Source organism: Cygnus atratus, chromosome 12, assembly GCF_013377495.2.
Source record: "Cygnus atratus isolate AKBS03 ecotype Queensland, Australia chromosome 12, CAtr_DNAZoo_HiC_assembly, whole genome shotgun sequence".
NCBI classification, from domain to species: Eukaryota; Metazoa; Chordata; class Aves; order Anseriformes; family Anatidae; genus Cygnus; species Cygnus atratus.
Window position 1 is genome coordinate 14722752 of NC_066373.1, and position 27841 is coordinate 14750592.

The window sequence follows — 27841 nt, forward strand, 5'->3', positions numbered from 1 at the left end:
GCACCGCCCCCGGCCCCTCCTCCGCGCTCAGCCCTCGCTGCGGGGCGGCCCCGGCCCTCCCGCCGGCCCCGGGGGCGGCGGCCGCCGCTCCGCCTCGCTTCGCTTCGCCTCTCCTCGCCTCGCTTCTCCTCGCCGCCCCGGCGCTTCGGAGGGGAATGGGTGGAGTTGAGGAGCGCGGTTTCCTGAGAGGAAGTGACCGCACGGGGCAGGAATGCGCCGCCGGCTCCACGCCGCGTCCCGCCTGCCTGGCCGCCGTGCCGCGGGGAGCCCCGGCAGCCATGCCGCACTTCACCGTGGTGCCGGTGGAGGACAAGCACCGCGCCGACTACGACAGCGTGGAGGGGCTCAGCTGGGTGGACTATCGAGAGCCGGCCGCCGCCCCAGCCGCCGCGGACTCCTACGACACCGTCAGCTCCGACGGTGAGGGGGCAGGGCCGGGCTGTGGCTGCCGGGGCCGGTGCCGGTCCCTGGCGGGGTGAGCGCGGTTCCCCCGCCCGGCTCCGCCTCGCCGCGGCACACAAAGACGGCCCCCGGCTCCTCCGGCGTTGCCAGCCCTGGAGATCCTCCCCGGGGAGATCCACCCCGGGGGCTCCCCCTCGCTAGCCCGGGGCGCAGCGGGGCCGCTGCCGTTATCGGGCCTCCCGCAGGCGATGAGGGTGCGGGGAGATAGGGATAGGCTCCGGTATTTCCAGTCCCGGAGAGAGGAGGGATAGGAAATGTAGCGAAGGCACTGCTTTTCCTGCTGCTGTCATCTCAAGGAAGGCGTCTGGCCAGCAAGGTCTGAAACTGGGCCCTGGATGCTACAGCAAATGTGTTGTGGCGGGGTGGCTCCTCTTGGGCAGAGCCGCTTTCTGTTAGCGGTTAATGTATTCCGATTGCAGAAGGGAACCGTATCACTGGGAAGGGATCTGGGGCGGTGAGGAGCATGTTTTTTTATCTAGGTAACTAGTGTCAGTGCTCAGCCTGTCTTGGTGTTTTTCAGTGTAAATGCAGTGAGTGTTTCCAACGAGCAAAGGAAGAACGCTTAGATGTGGAGAGTGGAGTGATTCTTCTAAAAGGTTATTTCAGCTGTTTGCGGTGTCTGTTATGTTTTCTCTGCTTTGGTTGTGTTTAGTCTTGTAGCCTTTGGGAAGAGGATCTTCCCGTGGGCTCAGCACGTGAATCTGACTTGCCCTCTGTGAATCACGCATGATTCTAGGCAACAAAAGAAAAATCAGTAAACACCTGGCCTGCTCCTCCTTGCCTGTGCAGTCAAACCTTTCATAATGCCAGTGTTATGGGATGCATGATAATCCCTAAAGGGAGCCTGCGCTATTCAGGCCTGCGCGCAAGGAGGAGAAAAGGGTTGTTTTGCTGAGTGATACTCAGATATTGTGAGATCAATATCCAGTTCCTAGCTTGGCATTCTTGTTGGTTCTCTGTGAATTTGGTCTCCCATCTCCAATATATACCTTGTCTTTTTTTTTTTTTCATAGTTCTCAAAGGGATTTTAGATTTCATATAGACCTAATGTCTATTATGTTTGTTTTTTTTCTAGCATGCACATTTTGGACTCATGAAAGGCAAATGTCCTTCCTGACTTGTCAGTTTTCACAGACAAGTTGAGGTGCTAGCCCTAAAGGCTGTGTAGGGCCTTGACTTCACTTTATAAACAGGTGTATTTGAAGTCTGGGTTACTTAACATATAGTTAATGTGTATGACAATAATAGATGATTTTTACCCATCTGTGCAAGTTGTTTCTCTGCTCATTAGTTTTGGCTGGTAAGAGGGACTTGTGGGAGCTGCTCCCATGGTGGATGAAGGAAGGTCAGCTCAAGCTGCCTGTTGTTTGGATATCAGAGTGCCTGTAGGGTGTGGGCAAGCAGCGCGCTTAAAGATGTTCAGCTCCCTGTCCCAGTCTGTTGGTACTTGGCAAGCTCTGGTCTCTGCAGCACACAGAGCCATGCTGCTGGAAGTTAGCTCAGTCTCTTTATTTTAAAACTGATAAATATCTGATAACATCTCCATTAATGTACAGTAGTTAAGTCCTGTTTCTGTTTGAACTATAACTGTCTTATATTTTTTAATTTACTTTCACAGTAATTAAGTGTTGTTTCATATCCTCAGGGTATGTGTATACAGATACGTTTCTTACCTACCTGTACTGACAAGAGTGTTCTTCCCACTGCCTTTTTGATCTCTTCCTAGGTTTCCTGGTTTTATGGCTCTGCAGAGGGGAATCTGAACTCCCCCCCACACCCCGTGTTATTCTTGGTGTTTCCTTCCGTATCCTATGCAGAGAGCAGGAGCCTCGCCTACCGGGGGAAGAGTCGAAAATAGGACCTGGTAGGGATGGGAAGCTCCTGTTGGAGGCCAAGTATCTTACAGCTGCTTAGCGCCTGCAATGTGGAGCAAAGAGAGGGACCTTCCAGAGCTTTCTGTGGCAGCAGATTGAGGGACTCACGGTGGGACCGGTTGATGTTGGTGATATCTCTGATTCTAGATAAGGTAGTTTGTTTGACTTAAATGCAGGTTGACAGTTCTGGGTTGTGGCCCCATCAAAGTGAACATGATTCATGTTGGCACTGCAAGAATGCACGCAGAGCTGCCCGAACAACGCCAATTGTCCATTCTTTATCTGCAGTCAAGTAGGGCCACAGTCAGTATAAGGGACTGCTGAATTTTCTTCAGGGAAATTTTTAAGTGGCTTGCTACTCAGAACATTATTTCAAGACATTTAAAGACTTCTTTGGGTTGCTCAGTTGATTGGGGATGGGATAAAGTGACTGAACAATGATATGGCCCTTCAAGCCTGTGATTTATCATGGTAATATAACTGCTTATAGCTGGTCTCTAGCCGTGTGCAAAGTAGCAGATCTGTTGTTCAGATACTCCTTGCACAATCTCTTTAAGTTTACAGTTCTGATGGATTCTCATTTCTCTCTGACCTTTTTACTCCAACCTTTTTCATGGTCTTGTTTGTGAATGCTTTTTCTCTGAGTTCTGCATTATTTGGGATATTAAGTGATGTGGCGTCACCTAAGCAACACAGAGGTGAAGCCATTCTGCAATAAGAATTTCTCATCAAACCCTTGCATAAGACAATATTGGTCAGTGTGTAACAATTCACCCTTCCCAGATAGCTTCGCTGCTTGCTTGTGAATAAAACCAGCATTTTTCTTCAAAGTAGGTCCTTCCTACAGTCAGCGGTTGTAATAGAATTTGACATCTTCCGTTTAGAAAAAGAAGCACAAGGAATTATCCTGTGATCCTATGACAAACACGTGAACCTTGCTTTATGGTTTGACAGGGATGAAAATGTGAATTTGGCATCTCTTCAGTCTTTGAAACAATGCAAGCGTGTTAGCTTGGGTACACAGGGTAAAAAAAAAAAAGGAAGGGGGGACTGAATAGTGGTTAAAAACCCTACAAAAAAAACAAATAAGCTTTGCTTTAACAGGAATCTCAGCTTTACGGTGATTGTGCACCCTGTTAACCGAAGTGCAACAGTGTCATGTGGCCCAAGGGAAGTTATTTATCCTCCTGTGACTTTTGTTTGTGGAAATGAGACACTAATCAGCTTGGTGTCACTAACCAACTTTGGCCAGCTGCCACCCTTGGGTTTTGCCAATGAATTGCTCTGCTTATGTTCCAGTTATCACATGGCTTTCTTTCAGCCCACAGTTTTCTAACTAGACTTGAGATCTTTTCCTCATGCTTACAGTCTGCATTGGTACGTACGGTGTGCTTGTGCAGCAGCAGGTTAGGCTGGTTTTGAACCGGAGAAGATGGATAAAGGAGGTTCTGCTGTGAAAGCAGTGAATTTTTACTTCTTCCCAAGTCACTGCTTTTTAATATGTGGTAACTGAATAGTGAAGGTTTTAAGTTGTTTGCAAGAGTTGAATTGAAGCTTACATAAAGTATATCTAAAGATACCTTTAATGGAGATGCATAAATCATTCAAAAATCCCTCTGCAAAGCTCTTAATTCTTATACATAGATGTTTTGGCAAAGTCCAGACACAAGATAAAATTAGTCAATAACAAATTAGATGTTGCAGCTAGATAGCAGTGATAAAAATATGTGTCCAAATATATTTTAGGTTATCTTAAGTTCAAACCAGGACTTGTGCTAGTAGCAGTGTGGGTAAATGATGCTGTTACAGTAGACATAGCAGTATATTTTTGCATAACCTCTGTAACACATGCATCTTCAGCATTATTTCTGTTGCCTCGAAACTGTAGAAAGAAGTCATGCAAGAGGGGACCTGGGGAGGAGTCAAGCAGGAACTCATAACAGTTTGGGAGAAAAGTCACTTGAGAAGAGAAATATACTAATGTCAGTCATCTGTCTTCTCTGGTGATTTGTTCACTGTTGTCTGATGAAAATGATACAGATTTCTCTGTATCTTATTCAATCTAATTGTATTTTGATGAGGAAAGGTGTTTTTTTTTCCTGTTCTGCCCAGCTTTGCATCACATTTTTCCCTCTCTGTGTGAATTTGGAGATTTTAAAGGTGTCCCATGAGTGCTGAATATGTCGGTATTTGTTCCTTTTATTTAGAGATGGTTTTGAGATACCTTGATCTGAGTTATTATCCTCTACTATAAACATAATTAGGATACACAGCAATTGTTATCATTGGAAATGCAGATCCTGAAAGGGGTCTTAGCAGCACAGTTATCCTTGTGAAGCCCAGTATTTTTTTCTGCTTGTGCAATTGGCAATTAGCACAACACAGATAGCAGTGCCAAACTCCAGCATGCTTTTTCAGTATACAGGTGCATAGATAAGTGGACTGTTGCTTCAGATAAGGAAAGATAAGCATGTGGAATGTGAAAAATGAAAGTGGAGAAGTGCTTTGTGAGATGATTAGCTGTGTATAACACTTGGGTGGGGGAAGGAGATTGCAACCTGAAAGCAAAACCATTTTTCTGAGATTTGCTGCGAGATCTGGTGTGACTTGTTTTCATGGAGTCCCTGGTGGATACCTCAAGTTTCTTGATCTTTTTTAGTAGCGTGTGGTCTTGTCAGGTTTAACTCATCCATAAAAATGCTTGCCAGGGAAAGAAAAAAGTTCACATTACTGCATGAACTGTTAATTTTGTTAAGCATGTCTCTCATACCTCCAACTAGTGCTGTGATTAAGACAGAGCTGGTGAGGCAGCAGCTGTCCAGCACTAAGGGGACCTTGGTGCTAGCTGCCGGCTGCCAGGAGACTTTAACTAAATATAGAAAAACATAGCCCTTTTTGTGGGTTCTTTGGTATTTGAGTTATTTGGAAAAGCTCAGCAAAGGCTGTGTCTAAGTAAGCTGAAGGCAACTCCTGAAGCTGTGTGTGGGTCTGTAGGTTGCAAAAAATAAGAGAAGATACAAAAAAAAAATAGCCACCAGCTGTCTTTTGTGGCTGCTGACTTTTTTGTGCTTAGGAGAACACCTGTATCAGAAGGCTAAGCAGCTATATGTGAAAAGACATGGATTTTCTATCTTACTCCATCTGCAAATGCTTGCTCCTTTTGACTTGCTGAGCTTCAAACTAAGTCTCAATGAAGCTCTTTTTCTTAATTTTTTTTTAAATAAGCTGGAGCTCTGTCTTTGATTCAATTTCTGCACTCTCCTAAAGGAATTCAAATCAGGTTTTGGGTTTCCTCCATTGTATTTGTGGTACCTGTCTCTCTGACAAGTAAAACTGATCTGTGTTTTTTATTCAATTTGCCCTTGCAAATTTCTGCAGCGTTTCACTTCCTTAAAGAAAATAGTGACGTTTCCTTTCTCCCCCCATCCCCGGCTACAGCAAAATGAAGGAATACCTTTTCGCATGCTCTTAACTGTAAAGTTTAAATTTGACTTTTGCTCTAAAGTTACATGTGGAATGATGACAAAGTAACTTTGCAGCTTCATTGAGGAGGAAATGTAGCCAAACACAGTAAGTGTCATTCACTGAAGTTGAAGAAGAACAAAAACTTGGAAGAAAATCACTCTTGGTGATCAGTGCTTTCTTTTTAAGTGCATGTAAGAGAATGGGGGACACACAGTGCCACAGAAAGAACAAAGCTGCATTTGGTGAGTTTTTCCCTTCCAAGACCAGGTTAAAAATTTACATCTGCTCTTGACTACAATGTAAGAAATAACTTAATATGCAGACTGATTTTACATTTCAGCAAAATTGCTATTACCAATCCACTGGTGCAAGACTTATTTGATCAAGGGTTTTGTATCTTTAACCCATTGGTTAAAGGTTTTTTCATTTGTTTTTGGAAATACTTTGTTATATGAGCTACGGATTAAAAAAAAAAAGCACCATTTTAAGATCTGAAGTCTACTGGAATTACATTTTAGGAATGTTTGTGTTGTCTTTAATAAGCTTTAAATTAGAAATTTTGGATGTTGTACTGTACTAAGCTGATTTGCATTTTCACAGATAAGAAAGTTTCAGTATTTTTGCTGTTTGATTTTATGAATCCCTTTTCTTACATATGTGTTTTCAATAGGCATCTGTTTAAGTGATACCAAGTGATCCCTTAGTAGTGAGTAGTACTGTCTTTTGTTCTTTCAGCTGAGCTGCTTTGGATGATTTCTTTCAGTATACTTGGATTTTTGTCACACATGGAGAACTGTGCATCTTTCACGCTGGCTGCTGTAGTCAGTGCAAAGCCGACAAAACCTTCTTTTTATGCATGTAAAATAACAACCCCGTACACCAAAAATATCAGCAATCTCAAATATTTGAGATATATTTAATATGTTGTCTTTAAATATAAAATATCTACATGACCAGGAAAAATACAGATCTTATAGTCCATGTGTGGTTAGCTTCTCTTCAGGATTTTGGATGTGATAGCATCTTACATGCTGCTATGTGGCACAGGTCCCCTCTTTTCTGTCATCCAGTGCACACCTATCCAGAGGTTGTTCTGTAGGCTGCAAACTGCCTCTTTGTCCTGAGTGGCCCTCTCAAACTGTCTCTTTTGAGCCATAAAATGAAGTTCGTGAGTTAAAGGAGTATTTTTTTTTTTGTGGTAGGTATTAGGTTTGGCCTGGAAAAAAGAAAACTTTTTTTTTCCCCCAGCAGTCTTAATTCATGTCTGAGCAACAGAGGTGTGGGTTAGGACAGTGCTAGGAATACATTTTTTTTCCCAAATATTTGCTGCTATTAAAGGTACTTGGTGGAATATTTTGAATCATCCTTTGATCTTCATTCTGCTCTGTAGAACAGAGAAGTGGGGTTAGATGTGCAGGATAAAGCACTAATTGACCCAAAAGAACTTTGGCTCCGTTCATTAGCTTATGGATGAATGGGGAAGGTTGATCGCTTGGCAAAACTGCCAAGTTAGCTGTCTTTGCTCATGGGAGGCAGCCTAAGACTTGTTGGAGATGTAAGTGAAATGGCATTTTGCTAAGCAGATGGTGAAAGGCCAGTGCCAGGCTGTGCAGGGCAGCTGGGGGGAGAGGTGAGGGAGAAGATGCCGGTACTAGCGAGAGGACAGACATCATCCCAGCTTTGTCCTGGTGGTCAGAGTGCAATGGCAAGAAGCTGGTCTGCTTAGGGCATGCCGTAACAGCATTTCCAGAGCTATTCAGGTTCTGGCTTCGCCTAATGTCACCTGGAAATGTGCCCCATGGGTCTATCCCCTTGAATCCAGAACCCTTGATTTGCCTCCCGAGTGACCTGTGTTCTCCTAGAAGCCCAACTCTTTCATTGACTGCCATGTGGTCTGTCATATAACTAGGATGCAATCCATTGATCACTTTGAAAATTAGGATCAAAGCTGCAAGCTGATGTTGGAAGCTGGCTTACAGGGAACTGCAGCAGAGATTGTATAACAAGATCCTGGGAGAGGAGGGATGATGCAGGCTGTTTCGGACAGAGGCATGCAGTACTATGTATAGGTTCAAGCTAATTACGCCTGAATTAAACTGTATTTGTTTTCTACAGCTTATTTGCCATCCTTCATTTTTCCTCTTCCAGTATCCAGCAATTTTTTGTTTGAAGAGTTTAGAACAGCATCCAGTCATCACAGATATCTCCTTACGGTGAGGCAATAGAGTGAACGTTTGCCTTTCACTTCCATGTCAAAGGGAAAGAAGCATTCTTCTGGTATGCCATTAGAAGCTGCCCATCTGCAGAGTTAGGGTAACTCTTAAGGAGAGGAAACTTGTTAAGACGTGCTTTTGCATACTTTAAACTGCTGATTGCTGCAGTAAAATGCAAATTTTATGCCCTGGAGTATAATTGTTTTTCATAAAATTATCTATAGCAGTGCTACCTTGTGTCATGACTCTGTCCCTGCTTGCAGGCTGAGCAGCCCTGAGCTTAATCACTGTGTGCAAAGTCCACCTCTGGATTTTCATGGAGGAAGTCAGGTCTGGGTTGGGACTTGGAGCGATTCAAGAAGACAGTGTAGCTGCTGCACCCTCTCTGATGGAGAATAGCACATTACTGTTTCTCTTCTGCTTTCTACCTTTGTATTCAGGAGTTTGACAGTCCTGATTCAGCTCTAAGTAACATATCTGACTTCCCTTTCGCTGCTGTTGCTATAGTATATATTTGTTTTCAAACTTGATGCATAGGACAAAAGTAGGGATCCCCTAATCGATTTGCACGTCTCATTTCAGAACTTACTGCTCACAAACATTTTCTGCTTTTTTTTTTACTGTTCCTGTTATCACTGTCCAGTCTGTTGTTCTATGATATGAAGTGTTCAGCACCAAAACTGGTTTAGGATATTCTATTGCCTCCCTCCAGGATCCCTTCCTTTCCCTACATTCATAATTTGTATTTTGTACTGTGTACTGGGACATGGTCTCTAGAGCAGAGCTGTTTCTAGAGCATCATCAGAAAAACCTTGCCAACCTTAGCCAAATTCAGTTCCTGCATGGATGTAACTTAAATCCAAGTTACGTTGCCCCAGCAGAAACGAACAATTTACTTTTGATGTGGCTATATGTCCAAGAGAATGTAGTGGCGATGTCATGGATTAGTTTCAGGGGCATTGCAGCCAAACATGTCAAGAAGACTAGTTGAGCTTTATTTGCTACATCCCAATGCTGTCTAACCAGACGGCGGGATGATTATCTGCCTTTTTGTACAGTGCCCTTTAGTGTACATACAGGGAGCTTTAAAGCTGTAACTGGAGGCAACACGCAGAGAATAATTTTAATGGTGGTGCTTTGCCCTTGCCCTTTTGAAGACACTGTATTCTGTCTTTTGTGGTGGAAGCACGTGTTTGGCAGGTAGGCTAAGCTCACTGTTGGATGTCCCTGAGTTTCCTCTGACTTACCTTCTGTTGCATGTGCTTTATTTAATTCCTGACCAGTGGAGCAGAAGCGAAGTGATCCCATGTTACCTGTTGCCACATGAAGAGTTTTGGTGAGCTACACGCTGTTCTTATTTTGCTCTGATACTCTTGCAAACTGATGGACTTTCTGTAAAATAATGATAAAAGCCACTGTGGCTTTTCCAGGTATCTGGCTTTGTCTTGCTCTGTGCTGCGTCACACAGTGTGCAGTATGTTGTGCTATTTTGGAAGACCTGTGAGCTCTTTATAATTGTGTGTTTGAACGTGGTTTGTTATTTATCCTATGTGTTATCGTATGTGCAATGCCAGAGTGCTCTCCACCCTCTAAAATTTTGTTTGGGATGGAGTGACTTCCTTTGTTTAGAAAGTCTCAGGCTGAATTTGATGTTTTCAGAGTTCTTGAAGTAATGTGACTAAAGTTGCAAGTGAGTTTTGGATGTTTGTAGCACTTCACGCTGAAAGATCGACTCTTCATCCTTGGAGCATATACACGCTTAGCTCTTTTTTGTCTTTCTCCTTTTTTTCTTTCCCTTAGTTAAAAAAAAAAAAAGTCTCTGGCATGCTCTGTTTTCACAAGGAACAAAGTCCTACTCAAATGCAAGAAAAATTTAATAGTTTCCACTTTTTGTATGAGTTAACTGACAACAAATAAAGCATTCAGGGGTTCACAGTAAACTGACAGATAAAATAGATGTCTTCTCACTGTCTTCCAGGAATGGATAGTAAATGTCTGTTACATACATTGTGTAGTATGTAGTGTGTAATGTGTACATACATTGAAATTCTCGAAGTAATTTTAACCTTTAATTTAAACCTTTTTTTCAGTTACTTTCTGTATGTCTGGAGATATTTAGCACTCTTGCTTACATCTCCTTCAGTTCTACTTGCTCTCTGTAGGACATTTTTTGAGCTGGTGACAATACTGACTCAATGGTCACTGTTCCCAGCTGCTTGTTCTCACTCAGTGGCTTGTGCTTATACAGTTGGCTTTTATTCTTGGTATGTTTTCTTTCTAACGTATGTTCATCTTTCTTACTGCACAGACTGAATGGGTACAGGGCTGGAAACCCTTTTTTGATATCAGAGAGAGAAGTGAATTGAATATCACATGGAATCTGTATGCCAGACTCGTAGACGTAGCTTGGTGCCTTTCAGAGAAATTGAGAATGTTTTTCTTCAGGGAAAATTCTAAAATGATTCTTCCTATGTTTTGACACAGGGCGTGTCTTATCTGAGATGCCTTCATGCATGTGAGGGGACTGAGTTTCAGGGAGGATAGTCGTGAGAAACGATTTGGAGTTGTTCCACATGAAAGAACCTCTGAAGTGGATTACAGTGAAGTACAAAGGTTGTTTTTATAGTGTTTTTCAGCTGGCGATGAAGAGTTATATTATGAAAGCTCTTAAGCAATGTGAGTTCCTAAATCCATTTCTCAAAAGTGACTTGGCATTTTTAATCGCTGAGGTATTCTTGGTGGTTACAGCTACTGGGTAATGTAGATATAGTTTCAGTGTGGTGTGTGTGATTTAAGGACCTCCTTATAAACAAGCAGAATGTATAGCGTTCTGGTAATTATGAACTACTTAGAATCATTAAGTTAATATCTGCTTCTGTATCTTATATAAACCTCCATTTCATCATACAGATGCTTTGTGTGTGTGTGTGATCTTTCATATGATTCATCCACTAATGGGTAATCATAGTAAAAAATTATTGAAGATGGAAAGAAATACATCACTGTTTTCACTTGAAGTGCCTGGAGGGCAAACGTCACAGAGCCATACTCTTCATGGCATTAGCGGCTTTAAAATGCTGCCTGATTCCGCACTCGGCAAGCAGCAGATCTGTGGCAAACACTTTTCTGAGTAAGTGTGCAAACAGCTGGCCAAGTGCCTCTTAGATGTGGCTGGATTCGGATTTCACGAAAAGCGTTTTCAGTAAGAACTTGACATTTGTATATTTTCTCAGTGTTGAAAGGATTATAATGCCAGGAGTATATCAATGTTGCCTTAGCTTTCTCTAAGAAACCCTTTTGCTTCCTGAAAGAGATCAGTCCTACAGAGCACTGCAGCCAGCAGTCAGTTTGTCAGAGGTAGGAAAAGTTCTTTGGGGAATACAATATTAAACTTGTCTGATCCTTAGGACTTCACAGAGAAGGCATTTATTAGAGCATGTGCTAAGAGCAGAAGGAAGAATAATGGTAAACCAAATTACTGTAAATGGCAGAGAGTTACTGCTGAAGGGTAAGTACTTCATGTTGATGTTAATATCCACGAAGGATTACGCTGTTCTGAAGCTATCAGTGTATCTTTACTGAGGAGTAGAATCATTGCATTTTCTGAAACAGGGTTATTATTATTAAATTGCTAAATTCTCTGAGTTGTGTAGTATCAGTCAACTTGTTTGGTAAAGCTGTTCCCTAATGTAGTTTTGTAAAGTACAGTGAAAGTCTGATAGCAACTTCATGGATGTTTATTTAAGGAGAAATCAAAGATCTCTGCTTAACTCTACATCTAATTCTTTACTCTGCTACAACCAGACTGTTATATGGGTTGTCTGGGAAAGCTTTGGCTGTTTCTTTAATGCAGAGCACAAACAAATGCAGTCTTCAGAACTCTGAAGTGTTTTAGAGGAATTAATATATTATCAACAGTATGGAATTTTATTTTGGTAAAACTATGCTTTGTGTAGCTTTTGCAGATGCCAAAGCTGTTGCTGACTGTAAGCGTGTACGTGGTATCTGCAGAGTAGTGCCAAAGAAACACGCCTTATTTCTTTGGTAAAATCCAGTAAACGCAAAATTTTAATGACAGTGGTAATCCACAGTGAAGTAAATAATGTTATGTGTTAGTCTTAAAATGGTGAATGAGCGTCTTATGTTTTTAAAATCCCCATCAATGTCAGTAGTTTGGCCTTAAGCTGTGTTTTTTGATGGAAGCATGTGTCTGGCTGTGGTATGTGGGAGCTCAGTGCTGTCAGTGTAGTTGTGATAGTTTGAGCCTGTGTTTAAAGTACAGAGGATCTTTTTGCTGCCTAAAAGCTGTCCAGGTAAAAATCATGGATCTGCCCTTTCATTCTGCTTTTCTCTTCTCTCATGCAACTTACTGTTGCATGGTTTGGTACCTAGTGTGCCTTTTGCCTTTATTTCCATAAAATACTGGGATAGCCTGGGATTTATGGCTCGTGCTTTCTGCCACCTACAGTGAAAATCGACTCAGTAGTCCAAGGTCTTAAGTGAGCTGGCATTAACAATTCTCAGTTATTTCACTGCCAACGCCTGCTTTGTAGTCTGAATGATTTTTTTCTCACTTGATACAATGCCATTTATTTCCAGTTTCTCCTATTTCTGATGTAAACATACTCCTACTCAAAAAGGAAAAAATGAACAGAAAAGAAACCCAGACAAAACAACAACACATAGAAACAAACAATAAAAGAACAACTGAAAACTTAAAAGGTTTTCAAAATACTTTGAGGTTGTTTTTTTTTTTTTTGAGCTGTGAAGGTCACTGTAAACCTTTTGCTTTTGCAAAACAATGAAATTCTCATTTTCAGTTTTGAAAAAACTTAAGCTAAATATTAAATATATACTAAAAAGCTATATATTAAAAGCTAAATATTACAAAGTGTCCTTTGATTTTTTTTTTTACATTAAAAAAAAATCCTTTAGATAATATTGGTTACTTTGTAGCTAAAGCGCAAATAAATTAATATTCCTTATCAGATTTGTGATGTGAGCTGTCTGTGCTGCTTCAGTGAATTAGTTTATAATCAGAATTTTTATTTCAAAAATGTTTCTTATTTCTGGCTAGCTGTGTGCTGTCCGTGGAGAAACAAACATTTTTAATAGGCTGTCCTTATTACTATTATTTTGAATAAGATCTCTTTGGACTATATCTAACGATGGATTAGGATTTTTGCTAAGTAGTTGAACATGAGTAATTCAAGAAAAGAACCCATATCTGAATTTTATTTATGAAAGTTATGGGTTATAATCTCTGCAAAAAAAATATAATTGTAAGTTGAATAATTTGTTATAGTTTCCCAAATTCACGAAGGAGAAGGTTTCATGACAGTCCTAAGAGCAGAAGTTTTGTTGAGCCCTTGTGAGGGGCCACATAAGTAAAGAACATAAACAGATTTAGAATGTATTTGAAGTGCTGTCATCTGTGTTTTTCTTAGGTTACATAAACACGGTGGTCTCTTGATACACATCAACAATACTCTTGAATGCTTTGCTGCCAAATGTGGAGATATCAGGGTTCTTGAAGCACTAGGAAAGGCCAAGAAATTTATTTAGGGCTTTCTGTTCTTCAGCAATACTCAGTTCTGCAAAACTTTACTGTCTGTGCAAAGAATGCTATCTGAACACTGCACGGCCTTTTCAAGGGAACCAACTTTTATCTTTAGATGCAAGTGTTTGGAAAAGTATTATCACTATTACCATCTGGACAGTGCTTTGTCAAAAAACTGTTACAACAGTTCCTTTTTGTAAAAACAAACAAACAAAAAAAAACCAAACAAACCCCAAAGTATAATGAAAATGGGCTTTGGCAGCTTTTTGTGTTAAAATTTGATCCTTAAGGCTGTGAACAAATGTCTTCATTAAAATGTGTTGACTAATGAAACTGTTTGGTTCTGCAAGAAAGAAATATTTGACCTGAAAATAATGTTTGCATCAATCCCATTGTTCCTGTAACTTTTTCTGCTGTAGGATATCTGTCTTGTGTGTATTCATTTGCTTCCAGGTCTTGTGAGAACAGTAAATCTAGCAAACTTATTTTATTTTGCGGGCAAAAATTCAAACTGAGTTCTGGCCTGATGATCGGTTCTGTAGAAGTTTGTGGAGGATCCTGACACACAAAAATCTACAAAAGCCAAAATGGATCATCCAAACAGAACGAACTTGTTTTCTGCTGGGGGATCAGCTTTGCATATCTTCAATCTATAAATTAGGTTTTTATTTAAGTTAGGTTCTCTGTAGCAGTGTAATTTTCAGCATGCCAAGATGTGTGTACAGGAGATGTACTGCAGGGATCTGCTAATTCAGCCATTTCTTTCTGACTGAAGAGCAAGCAGACACGATCAGTTGAACATAACTGCCTACTGCTCAGAGAGCTGAAATTAGGTTAAAGGAATCCCTCAGCAGCTGCAGGGTTAGACACTACCTTTTAATCTTCAATTCCAGTGTCATTTGTAGATGGAGTATTAAAATATGATGGAATATTAAAAATATTTGTAAAATTTTATTAAATCTTAGATTAAGTTACATTTATTTATTTTTAATGTTCCCTGTGCATGAAAACCTCTCAGCCTGTCCCTCACTGTCACAGGCTTTGTGACCAGCGATGCTTGTAAAACGTGGTGCTAGCTGCTTTGCAGCCGATTTCATTACAAAAATATTTTCACTGTGGTGTGCACGAGGGAGGCTGTGCATGCATAGTGCAATTACAGAGAAGATATTAGCTCCTACACCGCTCCAGAAATTCAGTTATCTTGTGGGGAGGGTCACAGGGTTTTTTCTGAATGTCTGGTTTTCTAAAGAATCTCTGCTCAGAGCTCTGTCCCTGAGTTGAAGGGATGTAGTTAAGGTTTAGGTTTCAATATCTCAGGCAGGGAGCTGCAGGAACGCTGCATATCATCATCAGAGGCTGTATCAAAGTACAGCCCTCTTGGGAATCCTTTTTTAACATTTTAAGCCTAACTGCAGCTTAATTTGCATTACTGTATTTTTCCTGTTATTGGTGCTGGCTAGACGAAAGCTAGTCAGACCCTGTCCATCCATGCCTTCAGCACGCCTTAACGTGTCACGTAGGTAAAGCCTCCCTAAGAACTAGTAAGTATCTGGCTTAGTCATGTCCAAATAGAAAGATCTGAGGGTGTTTTAAGATGTACTAATTTCTACTTATTTAACTGAGCGTGATGAAGTACGGGAGTGGTAGTTTTCTTTAAGGGAGTTCAGAAACTGACATAGGGAACAAAACCTCGACAGGTCGAGTCACGCAGCCACTCCTGCTGGCTTCTCCCAGGGATGATTATTGTCCTAGTCTGGCTGAGTACACCTTATCACTGCAAAGCTTCCTGGTCTGCCTTTACAATAGTTGTGCAGTGCCTAATTGTTCAGCTTTCATTTATCCTCACTAATCTGGCTTTCTTATAGTTGTTTTAAAGTAGGTGTTTTGTCTGTAATTTTCCCTAATTTCTGGTGTTCATCCCTCACCAAAGAAAGCACGATGGCTTGCACAGAAGGCTTGCACACACAGTGCTCTAGCAGCGGAACTGCCTCTCTGGCCTAACCACCTTCTAAAAAGAAAGCAGTTATGTGAACACTGTCCTCTGTTCCTAGTCTTCTTGCTTTTATTAAAGACAACCTAAACTTTTTGGAGAAGAACACAGTACAACCAGTCCACAGACTATCTGGTACAGTTTTGCTACCTTGTTTTTTCCTGGCAATAAGATAAAAGCAAGGCAAAGGTTTGGACATGCGTTTATCATTTTATCCTATCTCCTGGGCTTGTGTGTTTGCACATTTCCATATATGCACACCTTGGGATGTTTAGGTGGTGTTCCATGGAGCATCTTTGCTGTTTTATGGAACACAGTTGATCCACACAATGAATGTTGTTCTCTAGACCTGTCTGTACCTGAGTAGGGGAGCTTTAAAAAGTGCAGGGACCTATGCTGAAGATTTTAGCCATACTGTGTAATTGTAATGGTGGCTGTAAATAGAATTATTTGGTTTGGAAGAGAATTGGCAGCATACAGAAGCTATTAATAATACCTTAATAATTAAGAACCCTTAATTATTGAAACATAATGAAGACTGAGAAGCAGTGAAACAAGTGAGGAGGAAACATTAGCCTACTTGGCATACAGCTTTCCTATCTCACAAATTGAGATTAATTAGGGACTAAGGCAAATAAATTATTCTCTGTTGCAGAGTATATAGCTCCCTCTTTATGAAATGTTCCTTGCAAAACAATCTTGCATCATGAAAACTAACATCACATAGCTACTGTCCAAGACCAAAGGCCTGATAACTAACAATGTGGAAAACTGTGCCTGTGTCACGAGATGGTGCTCGCCCAGGAGACTTCATGCTTCAGAGTGTAAACTGTCCTCACGAGAAGCTGGGGCGAGAATTCCCCAGAGTATCTTTTCGAGGTCACCTCTGCACTCTTCCAAAACTGATGGAGATAACAAGCTCTTCCTGTTCAAGTAAGTCTGTGTGAAGATACTGGTGTTGCTCATTGGCAGACAGAATATACCGTACAAATATTTTATTGCAATATGTGTCATGCTGTGCTGTACTCTGTTCTGTTGTAGTGTGTTGATTCTTGTGCGATTCTTGTTGAGCAAATGGAGTCATCCACCATAGGTTTTATTCCTGAAATTGGGAACAGGATATAGAAATAGAGAAGATGAGATTAATGCCTTGGTGTTGTTTTCCAACATGTATGAAAAGTAGAGATTACACCAAACATACAACTGTAGTGAAGGTGATGTTGGCAATCATTTCATTAGCTGTTTTAAACTATTCAGTGTACTACTCCTTTTGATGCAGGACACATCTCTGTAGCACCCAGATCCATGTACTGGTGAAACTAAAATATGTTCTGTGAAAGAACTTGAATGTAAGCTTACAATGCCAAGCAGTGGAGTATAAGTGTTTGAGAGGGAGTTTAATGTGGCATTTCGTTGGATTGGTAGAATCATGGAGTTTGAAAATTCACTATTATTTTGTATAGTTGGAAGTAATCCGTAATCTGTATGTACTTCCAGGATAATGGAGCTAGTGCTGTGAATGTGGTAAAAAGCCAGCTGTATCTCTCTATCATCTGAACTTTTCTATAGAGAGAAAAGCGTGCCCTAGCAATTGCAAAAACAATGCTCTAATTCCAGTCACTAGTGTTGCTGATTTTCTTTTGCAGTTAGCTTTGTTTGAGCTTCCTGCGTGCAGGAAGATGTATAGAGCAAGCACACCAAGGACTTAAATTCAGAAGGAAAGCCAATGGGAAGGAATTTGGTGATACTGGAAAATGCAAATGGTGACAGAGAGGAGCCACGCGCTCTTCCTGAGAAGGACAGAGAGCTTTTGAAGAGACCAGTGATGAAAAATGTACTGCAGTAAAACGAAGATGCATCTAAAAAATAATGCCACTTATCTTGATTGATCTCAAGTCACTGTCTTTGTGTCAGGCTTAGGGAGAAGGTATGACGTAATGTTTCTTAACCAAGGGCAAGTTACACTGATGACAATAATGAGAGGCTTGGCATTTTGAAAGAGCAAAGCAATTGTCATCTTCTATAAAAATCTGGGATTGGATGTATGAGTTATCTTGACAACAGTGTGATTTTACACATAAAAAGAGAGAGATTGTGTAAGCATTACAAATAGTGGGAACACCCACTATACTTTTTTTTGAAGTGGTGGTAAACTGCTTCTATAAGCTAAGAACAAAGAAAATTACAACAGCAAAGAATTAGTTTAAAAATCATTGTTTGACTTTTTTTTAAACTTTGAGTTATCAAAGCAAGTATATAGGAGATAAGAAAACAACGTGAATTGTGACCCTGCTACATTTGGTAAGTGTAATGAGGAGATACTGCACAGACCAAAGTTTTCGATTTTCGTGGTCAAACAGACCCCACCTATTTTCAATTTCATAAGTAAAATCTATGGCAGATGACTCAATTTCCTCCGCAAGACTTGCAAATGTACTTTGACCAAAATAGAATAGAATGGACTGCAGAGTAGCAAGCAATATGTACTACAATAAAATTGGTCTAGTACACTCCCTCTGCCAATGAAAGACCTAACGTACACAGAAAGCAAGTAGTTCTTACCGTTTGTTTAGTAGGTATTTGTCTTTATTTAAATTGATAAACATGTTATTTTGATTCTGTGTTGCTAAACCTGGAGATATTTTTTCCTAGTCATGCAAAAGTTTGACAATATACAGCAATGTAAACATCCCTTACATGTAGGTAGGGTCAGCAAATAGGCTGAGACAAGTGCAAGGCAGCTGCTAATCCACATTTTGGTGATAATCCTCAGAGCAGTGAGAAAAGCAGTAGGCATGTAAAAACAGCTGACTGCTATCTACCAATGTTTTCAGTCTGCTAAGTGATTACTTCCAGAAACTTACAAAGACATCTGTTGTTTGTGAGTTTTTCCCCACCAGTTTTGCTTGAAGCACCTGCGAGCAATTTCCAGCAAATAGTGCTTCTTCACATGCGTTGCTTCCCTTCAGCGAGAATAGCGCTAAAATTTCTCGTATTATTTTGCTAGAAACAATAATGTTGGTAACGGTGGGGTATATGCTGATCTGTGTGTGTAGGGGAGGAGTCTTCTACTTGCCTGCCATGTTAATTTTGTAAGTTGATTCAGATCTCACAATGCAGAAATAATTACACTTTCATGGTATTAAAATAATTTAGCATAGCATTGTTGAATTGATTACTTTAATCAGTGAAAATATGCACCCCAAAATCCAGCTATTTAATCTTGTGCTTTTTACCTAGTCAGTGTACAAGGCTTCTTTAACTTGCCATCTTTTTATTTGAGATGATCTGTTTTTCCTTTCATTTTCAATTTCTTTAGTGGTTACTTTTTTTTTCTTGGTAAATAGAAAGAGTATTCCTTGGATTGACCTTCTTTTAAGGAGATACTTTTGGAAATCTCTTTAATTTCTGTTGGCTGAAAGAGCAGGGAGTGAAGAGTTAGAAGCAAAAGAAAGGAACTGAAAGGAATTGTTGTTTGTCAAGCAGACTATAATGGGAGCCACATGTCAGAGAACTTCTGATTACTGGAATCAACTTCATTTTAAATTTTCCTAAATGTATTTTATTTTTCTTTTGGCAGAGATCATTTTGTACTATAGTGCCCTTTTTAATTTTTAAATTTATACTTTTTTAAAGAAAGTTCTGATCCTCCCACATTATCTTTTTGTTTTTGTGGTTCGTTGCATATGTGAATGCTTTGCTTTCACTGTACCTGATGTTAGGTTTTAATTTAAAAGCATAAGTGTCTGAAGAATGCACGGTCTGTTCAAAACAAAATAACTGGTAAGGCTTCATGAAGTCAGCGTGGTTTGATGTCTAGGACTTAGTGGGCGGGGGGGTGGAGGAGCTTTTTGGTTGATATTTTCCGGTATTGTAACAACAGAATCTAGTTTTTGAATTGTTCAGTCTTATTAGATTGACCTGATCTGTTTGGACATGCTGCTCACAAGTTACTCTCAGCGTTAGGAGAGATTTCCGGATGCAGAAGAACTGTATCTTGACTTCTCGCAGTTCTGTGAAAGGAATAGTCATCTAAGGAAACATTAGAGAACAAAGGCACAGCTGGGGGTTAGCTGGGACCCTATTTGTAAATTTTGCTTTGCAGTGACTTGTTAGTCTGCTTTGATGAAAACAGGAGTAGAAAGAGCAAAACCTCCCCTGTCAGAGTCACGTCTCTGATACCGATATCGTGCAATAACTTTAGATACAAAAAAAAACAGATTCGGTTGAACAAACAAGTTTATTCCCTGTGGATTATTTTTGTCAAGGTTACAGAGTTTCCTTGGGATTTCTCTCTGTTTTTACCAAAATCTGCTTCGTTTTTCTTTGCAGGTCATGGCAACCATAAAGAAAACAGTCCTTTCCTCAACAGTTCAGAAGCTGGCAAGGGAGGTGATTACTATGACAGAAATCTGGCCTTGTTTGAGGTAACTTCTAAGTGTTTTTCAGACTTTTGGTGTGATTTGTGATCTTCCAAGCTGGGAGGGATTGAATGTGTATTGTTTACCATTCAGTGGAAGGTAGAGCATTGCAAAGATCCAGGTGGATTGGTACCTAACTCTCACTGAATGGGAGTCTGGTATCTAAAAACCTGTCAGTGTGTTTAAGGGTAAGTCTATAACGTAGCAAAGTATAATGGTACCAGAGGTGACTTGAATTTAAATAGTGAAGCTGTGGCACTGTGGGCTGAGCAGTGTGGAAAGTGAGCCTCGGCTGATTTGCCGTGTTGAGCAGCACTGCGTTGTCCTGCAGGAGAGTGCCTAAATTCAGGTACCCAAATTAGCCCGGATGTCCTGTATTATACCTGCAGTATGTCAGTAATTGGGATTTCTTCACCACTTGTGGTTGTGGGTATGTGTTTGCTGTCTGAGGTAATGGTGGGACGTTCTGTGTGATGGAATAGCTCAGATACTGTGGGGCAGAGAGAGGTGACTGGTTCCACGCAGAAGTGAGGAGGACCAGACTCCTATGCAGGAGGCTATCTGGACCCACATCAAGTCCAGCAGAATCCTCCTCATTTTGCTGGCACTGCATTAAGTGAAAATATCTCATGGTGTGCTAAGACCAAGCTTCTAAAAAATGTTTTCAGAAGCTCAGGTTCTGGGGAGTGGTGCAGAGGGTTTATGCATGGCTCTGCAGCTGCTTTCCAGCTGGGCTCCTGAGTTACTGCTTCCCAGTGATCCTGGTTAACTACACCTAGCCAGGCTGGCCTCTGCAAAGTCCAGCTGTGTGGCATAGAGCCTGACACATATAATTAGCCTGCTAGATAGCAACTCACCCTGGAATTCCTACAAAAGTGTTTGCATGGCAGTGTGCTTGAGCTAAAGACTTGGAAGCACGCTCCCAGCTCCAGTGTCTCCTTCCTCCAAGGCACAGTGATTCCGTGACCAGGATAAACTGGTTTGCAGGTCATGGTTAGTCTGCCATTTGTGGAGTTAGTGACTGCTGCTACTTACATCATGCCTGCCTCCTTCCTAAGCAGTAGCACAGTACCACACCAGTGCTGCAGGCTGTTTCTGTAGTGCTAAAGAGGAGGAGGAGATGCAGGTAACATCCCAAAGGCTATGCTGCCCAACTGAATGGGGAGCACATTACTCCAACCTCTTTCTGGACTGGAATCATAACCAGGTTTTTAAAGATCGGAAATGTAGGTTTCATAGATGAGATTTGTGGAGAGAATAAGAAAAGGGATGCTTAGCTCATGGCATTACCTTTTTACTGTTTGGGGTCAGTTTCTGCATCAGCTGCAAAGCATTAATCCTCCCAGGAACCGTTCATGACAATCCATGAAGATATGGTAAAACTTCAGACAGTGAAATCTTTCATAATCAGCTTTGATTTTCTATGTAGAACGTTGTTTCTCTTTGCCATGCATTACTTATTGTGCAATTAGACATGTAAGGCATTTCAGTTTCACAGAGAAAGGGGAAGAGAATGACTTTGTCCTACTTTTGTTTCTTTGCAGGCTAGCTGTTTCAGTGAGCTGCAGCTTTTCTTTTTTTTTTTTTTTTTCCTTCTTTGTCTGAGGAAAGTATTTGATTGCATGGGGAAGCCACTGATTTGTTCTTGAAGTTACTTTCAGAAGCAGAGGTTGGACGGGAAGAATGTAAAACTGTGAGGCTCTATACATGTGGCTTCTGGGATTTTTTATCTAGTTCCACATGAATTAGATTACACAGCTTGAAAAGTGTAATAAAGTGATCAGAATACACATGTGCGTGCAACGATTGGACTTCAATCATTAGACTGTTGGCTTATTTGGAAATTTCAATCTTTTAAAACTGTCTGTTGTTGTACATTGATGTTAGAGATTCATGCAAGGCAAATGTTCATTTTTGTATAGTCCTGAAGCTCAAAGTTCTGCTTTATTGCTGTAATTTGTGTTTTCCAGCACATAAGGAGAAGGATGCATTCAGTGCATACCTGTTGCTATGGCCTTTTCCTGTCAGTTGCCCTCATTTCAGAAATAAGTCCTCTCCTCAGTGGTTCATGCACGATTAAATATTCCATTTTTCCCTTGTTGGTTTCACTGGTGTGTTCCTTGGCAGCCTCAGGCATGCCAAAGAAGGCATGACCCCACCTACTCTCCACAAATGCTGTGACTCGCAGAAGCTGACTTGTTGCCTTCTTCCACAGGAAGAACTCGATATACGACCAAAAGTGTCATCTTTGCTTGGCAAGTTGGTCAACTACACAAACCTTACCCAGGGTGTTAAGGAACATGAAGAAGCAGAAAGCACCGATGGCTCCAAGAAGAAAGTATCAAAAGTAAGTAAAGATTCTCTCCGTGGCCAGCTAACAAACAGAATAGTTCCCTATGTGAATTTGGAGAGCTGGACTCCTTTACACTTTATCTTAACTTCTGTAGCTGTGAGGTGCTGTGGCAGTGTTGCCAAGAAAACCATAGAACTCAGTGGTAATCAGATGGCAGCAAAAAATTGGAACTGCTCCAGTGGTTGAGGAGGGTGCACTACTGTGCAGTTACATATGCTTGGAGTGGGTTTAGGTAGGATAAGCTTTTAGCTGTGAATTGAAGTACAAAACAAAAACCAACGGCTTTTCCCTAGCGCTGTTTGAGGCGCTGGGTAATATCAGCGATCTCTGCAAGCCTGTTAGGTATGACACAGGGCTCGAAGGAGACAACGCCCTTAAAGAGTGGTGGGTGGAGGTCAGATTGGACACCCCAGGGCAGCTTAAGTGTCATTGTGGTTGATAGGCTCTTAAGCAACTGAATTCCACCCCGAAAGGTCTGCAGTTAGATGGTTAGCCCATTTGGGCTGGCCTTGTAATAAGTAAGTAGAAGGTGAGGTTGGATTGTTGGTAGTTTGATTTCTATCACAAGGGCTATGTTCTAGCTGCTGTTGTCAGTGCTCTGGCACTCAGGCAAGTGTTTTAGTTGGTGCTGAAACTAAGTGGTAGGGTTGCATTTTATGACACTTGCAGGCCTGTCAGTTTTTTCAAAGGAAAGATTTCCAAAGAATGAAGATAGCATTTGAATTCTACAGATTTCATAATATTGTCATGTCAAAAATTTTTGATCCATTTCAAAAAGAGATGGAAGTGATAATGCTGAAAAACAGCACATTGTTCTCAAAGAGAATGCACATTACGCCGTGCTGAATGCTGGATTCCAGCTCTCTTGCTCACACTGTTTCCTTACTCTGCTTGTTTAGTCAGCGTGAAGCTTAAAGTTCAGTTTTATCTGGGACCACAAGCACTAAAGTGCTGCCATATTGGGGTTAATATGACATCATTACAAGACTGAGTGAAGGTTGTCTAGGTGCTGTACTGCATTTTGGTACTTCAACCGTAAATCAAAAAAGTAATTTAAACTTTTTAACTGTGAGTTTCTTTTGCGTGATACTTGTATTATGCTAATTGTTGAGTCTGTGCAAAGTTTTTACCTTCATATTGCTAATATGAAATCTCATCTGTATCTCTTGTTTTAGCATGCTGTTGAGGGGAATAAGGTGAGGCATCTGTTGTTAATTTGGTGATATTGCATAAGCTAAAAAAAATATTTCCACCTCTTCTTACCAAAAGCAGGTTGGTGGTTATCCCTGCAAAGACAGAATGGAAGGAGATGCAATAGGCAAGTTCTTACTGTTCAGATAAAGTTCTAATGATCTTTGCTATTAATTTCCTTACTGATTGCTCAGGCAGGATACCAGTGTAAGATGCAGTCTAATCTGAAAGCCAGTCACTTATTTTCCTATTGAGAAAGAATTAAGAGAATTTGGTGATGTAGAGTAATATTGGTTAAGACGGTCACAGTATAGCTTCCTATGGAAGAAACTCAGCAAATAACAGGAAAATGAGAAGTTGTTTTAACTCCTCAGTAGAGCAACATGTAAAGTTTGTTAGTGTTTCTGTGTCTAGGTATGATATGTGTAAACACTTAAGTATTTTGAAACTGTTTACGGCTATAAAAAAGAAATACTGTCCTCATGAAAGCTATGCTTCTATGGTAAAATGCACTTTGGGCTTCTAATTGTCTAGAATTATGTCTTACTATGTCCCTAAAATGTATGTTTACAGACTTCTCAGATTTTTTTTTTTGTAGAATGATTCGGGTAACTATTCCAAAAGTGATAGTATTACCCTGTGTTAATACCTCAGTGTTTTTTGTTTAAACACTGCTATTTCCTTAAGTGAATCTTTGCCTAGCATGTCTGTCTCTGAGATAAATTACATCAATTGCAATATCATAACAGTACTTTGAATTTCTTCTCCCTGTCTTGCCATAAGCAATATGAAAGTTTAAACACCTCATAGAATATAATGAAGTCAAATAATAACTCGGCCAATAATCATATCATAAAAAATGGGAAACTGTACAATGCTGTGCATTGAAATTATCCAGACACTGTACAAATGAGATTATTCCATGGATTTTCAGAACTTTTTAAAACATTCGGTTTTAGTCATTTTTGGAGTATAAACCGATGCACTGCTGATACCCTATTCTTCCTATTTGAGTGTTAGCACGGGAGCAGGTGGCCCATATAGTTTTTGAGTGCCAGCTTTGGTAACTGACTCATTGCTGAATGTTCTCCTGGGTTTGTTCAGCTAATACATGCCCAACTAACTTGACAAAAGGTGAGCTGCCTGTCCTGTTGCGTTACTTACTGAATTGGCATCTTATTGACAAAAACTTGAGCAAGGAGGGTTAGCAGACTCTAGATCTGGTATTCAAAAATTGAAAGAAGAAAGCAGTCCTTTCAGTAAGCGAACATATTTCTATCTGAGCCGGTAAGGCAGGTCTCTGAATGAGAACTCTTTTGTGAGCTGGCACACCACTCTCTCCCAGATCATATCCTTTCAAATTAAAGAGGAGAGCATGAGAGAGCACATGCAGTTGTGCGCACATAAAGTGATGAAATCTCTGAGTGGCGGGTATCAAAAAAAAGGGATCTTTCTTCAAATTCTAAGCTTAAATGAGTAGATAATGAGGTGCTTTGCCTGGTGAAGATCATTGTTGTTGACACCCACTTTCCAAAGTGACAAGACGAAAAGAGATTTGCTATTTCCACAAACTCTGGAAAATGCATTACCCCTTTCTAATCCCTTGGAATCATTAATGCAGAATTTGTGGAAGGTACAAGTAAAGATCAGGACAATTTCAGTGCAAAACAGCTCAATATAAACGTATTACCCTGCTTCAGCATTCCCATTAGATATTTTTGATGGTATCATCCTGTGTTAGGCATACATCAGAAGAAAATTGACACTACTGCATTGTAACAGGGTAGAGATTTGGGTTGCTTTTTCTGTTTTATAAATACAGTCTTGTATTAAAGCACTTAGTAGTCACAGTGCTATAAAATATCCCTTTCTCATGGTGGAAATTAGATTAAGTATTTTAGTTCATGTATTTTTAACAAGGCAGAGCATTTCTGTGCTGGTGTTTGTCCTCATGCTACAGAGCAACCCCAAGAGCTGTCATTACTGATCAATGTCCCTGAGCCCTGCAGGCAAGTGCTTTGATGATCTGTCATACTAGCACAATGGAAATAATGTCCTTCAGACTCAGATCAATATTTGTATCAATTATGTGTCTGCAGCTGATAAGAGAGAATGCCACACATGCAGGAACATGATCTGCATCGCTGAAACAGAGATTTTTGAGATTGTTCTGTCTTTTCTTAGTTGAACTAAACTAAACCAGTGTTTTTCAAAATGTTTTTGTTTTATTTCCTTTGTGCAGCCTGGGTTGTTTAGTTTTATTTGACAGCTGCAGAGGCTGAACATAACGCCTTTCTTATTTCAGTTTGCATTCCGTTAAAGCTTCAGTACTGGTTTAGTATCACTTACTCCAACTTAATGTTGATTAAAAAAATGAATAAAAAGGGTTAAGTTGCTGAAGATTACTGGCATTAAATATTTCTCTGAACAAGCTGGTGCAAGCAATATTTGTGCATCATTCATTTCATGGATGTATTTTTTTTTATTCCACAGGGTAAGAAAATGCAGAGTAAACTCTTATGCCTCAGGTGCACTTAGTAATGCTGTGGTTTGGGTTTCATCTGCTGGCAGACGCTGGTGCATCTCCTAGGTTAGGCTGCTGTGCTCTGCAGTAGTCTCATAGCTATGCAATTAATGCGCAGTTCCTCTGTGGCTGGAGCTGGCTTGTCACTTGATACACAAAAAGGGCTTCTCCAGAGGGATGCGGAGAGGATGATGAACACTAGAGCAAAACTGCCAAATAGAACAGATAAGAAAGAGCTGAGCGAAGGCAAATTCTTATGCGAATGAAACAGATGTTGAGAGATGTAAAACAGGCAGGCTGAAAACTCACCTGCTTTGCTAGTGCTTGGAACACTGTGCGTAGAATATACAGCTGTGCTGCCCCTGCCCCTGCTGTGTAATGGCAATAAGTTGGGCTTCTGAGGAAACAAGGGTATTATAAAGAATAGCCTGAGAAGATTCTCCTCTGCTGAGGCATTGGAACAACTCATTTCAAAATCCTTACCCTGATCAAGATACTTAAGTACAAGTGTCATTTCTGGTAGTATCAGAAGACAGCAATTCCTTTCATCCTTGTACATCATCCTGACAAAGCTTTCAGTTCTGTAGGGTGGTAATTTTTGTAGAAACGGCAAATTTAGGGACTTCTTTGTACTGTGGCTTTGGAGCAGTGTAGTAAGAGCGCTCTGGACCCATTCTGACCCTTCTGGTCATGTAGGGTAAGCCCACTGCTGACCACCAGCACACGGTCAGATTGCCCACTTTACTTCAGGAGGTTTAGCTTCAGTCACAGACTGAATTCAAAGCTGACTTAAAAAAAAAAAAAAAAAAAAAAAAAAAATTGGTTAGCAGTTCCTGGTATTTCTAACAACGAATTGTTCGGATCCTGTTCATAAGTACGGTTTTCTTTCATCTCAGACACAGTAAATTACTAATGCAGATGAGGACATTCCAAATTGTAACATGCAATTGCAAGTTGCACTGAATTCTTCGGATTCTTATTTTAACCTGGTGATACTATAACCACTATATTTTCTGGGATTTTGCTTTGTGTGCCAAAATATACTTTTGCCTTACCTTAGCTAATTCATTCTTTCCTAAGTGAAGACAAGGCAAGAATGAAGTTAGCCGCTTTATTGCTTTGATAGTAATATGCATGTCCTAAGTACCATTGCTTTTGATTCATGACTGATTTGTTTACAGGAGTGCATGTTATGGCTTTATTTTTGCATTTCGTTAATGCTATGTGTAGTCAAATTTGAACAAGTTTTGTTACCTCCCTTTAATATCCTTGTCATTTAGGTGACTGTGTACGGGTTTCTTTGGATGCTGCCTGTCTGTAATATGGTTTGGAATTCAGGCTTATTAATGCAAAGTGTGTAAACGGATGTGCCTTTGAGAAGTTAGGTTCCCCCTATGTTTCAGCATTCTGTATGATTTTAAATGAAGAACAGAACCTTAAAACATGGAAGCAATTAAATGTCTTGGCAGGAAACCACAGAGATTTTGGACTCTGAATTGCTGCCAGTGCCAGGTGTGCCAACGCAGGGACCACTTTTATTCCTTGAAAATAAACCTTTCCCAGTGGCACTTTGATATCATCGGTTGAGATCTGACTGTCCTTTGACAATAACTATTGAGGCAAAGGAGAATTCTGGAAGATACTGCGTTGAATGCCAGTAGTGTGCAGTCACTGTGAAGTCACGTAAATAATTTGCATTTTCATAGTCACTGTCAAAAGCAATTCAGAGTCTGATGCTAGTATTATTTAAGTATAAGAAAGGTAAAATCATTACTTTTATATGGAATA

General features: G+C 40.5%; 1 protein-coding gene and 1 long non-coding RNA gene across 3 annotated transcripts in view; both read left to right on the forward strand.

Annotated features, from left to right (window-relative positions):
• Positions 1-42: 42 nt before the first annotated feature.
• SLC12A4 (solute carrier family 12 member 4) overlaps positions 43-27841 on the forward strand; it is a 50370-nt gene continuing 22571 nt past the window's right edge. The window contains exons 1-3 of one of the 2 annotated variants that reach the window (XM_035543810.1): positions 43-420; positions 19897-19991; positions 22201-22332. In XM_035543810.1, coding sequence (XP_035399703.1) covers positions 156-420; positions 19897-19991; positions 22201-22332 — 492 coding nt within the window. In that variant the 5' untranslated portion in view covers positions 43-155. Of the gene's footprint in view, positions 421-16224; positions 16498-19896; positions 19992-22200; positions 22333-27841 lie in introns of those variants that run through there. The other variant, XM_035543811.2, reaches the window with a different exon arrangement.
• On the forward strand, positions 7951-10668 carry LOC118246602 (uncharacterized). The gene is made up of 3 exons (XR_004778185.1): positions 7951-8014; positions 9298-9350; positions 10499-10668. It is a non-coding gene; the product is annotated as an uncharacterized LOC118246602 (long non-coding RNA).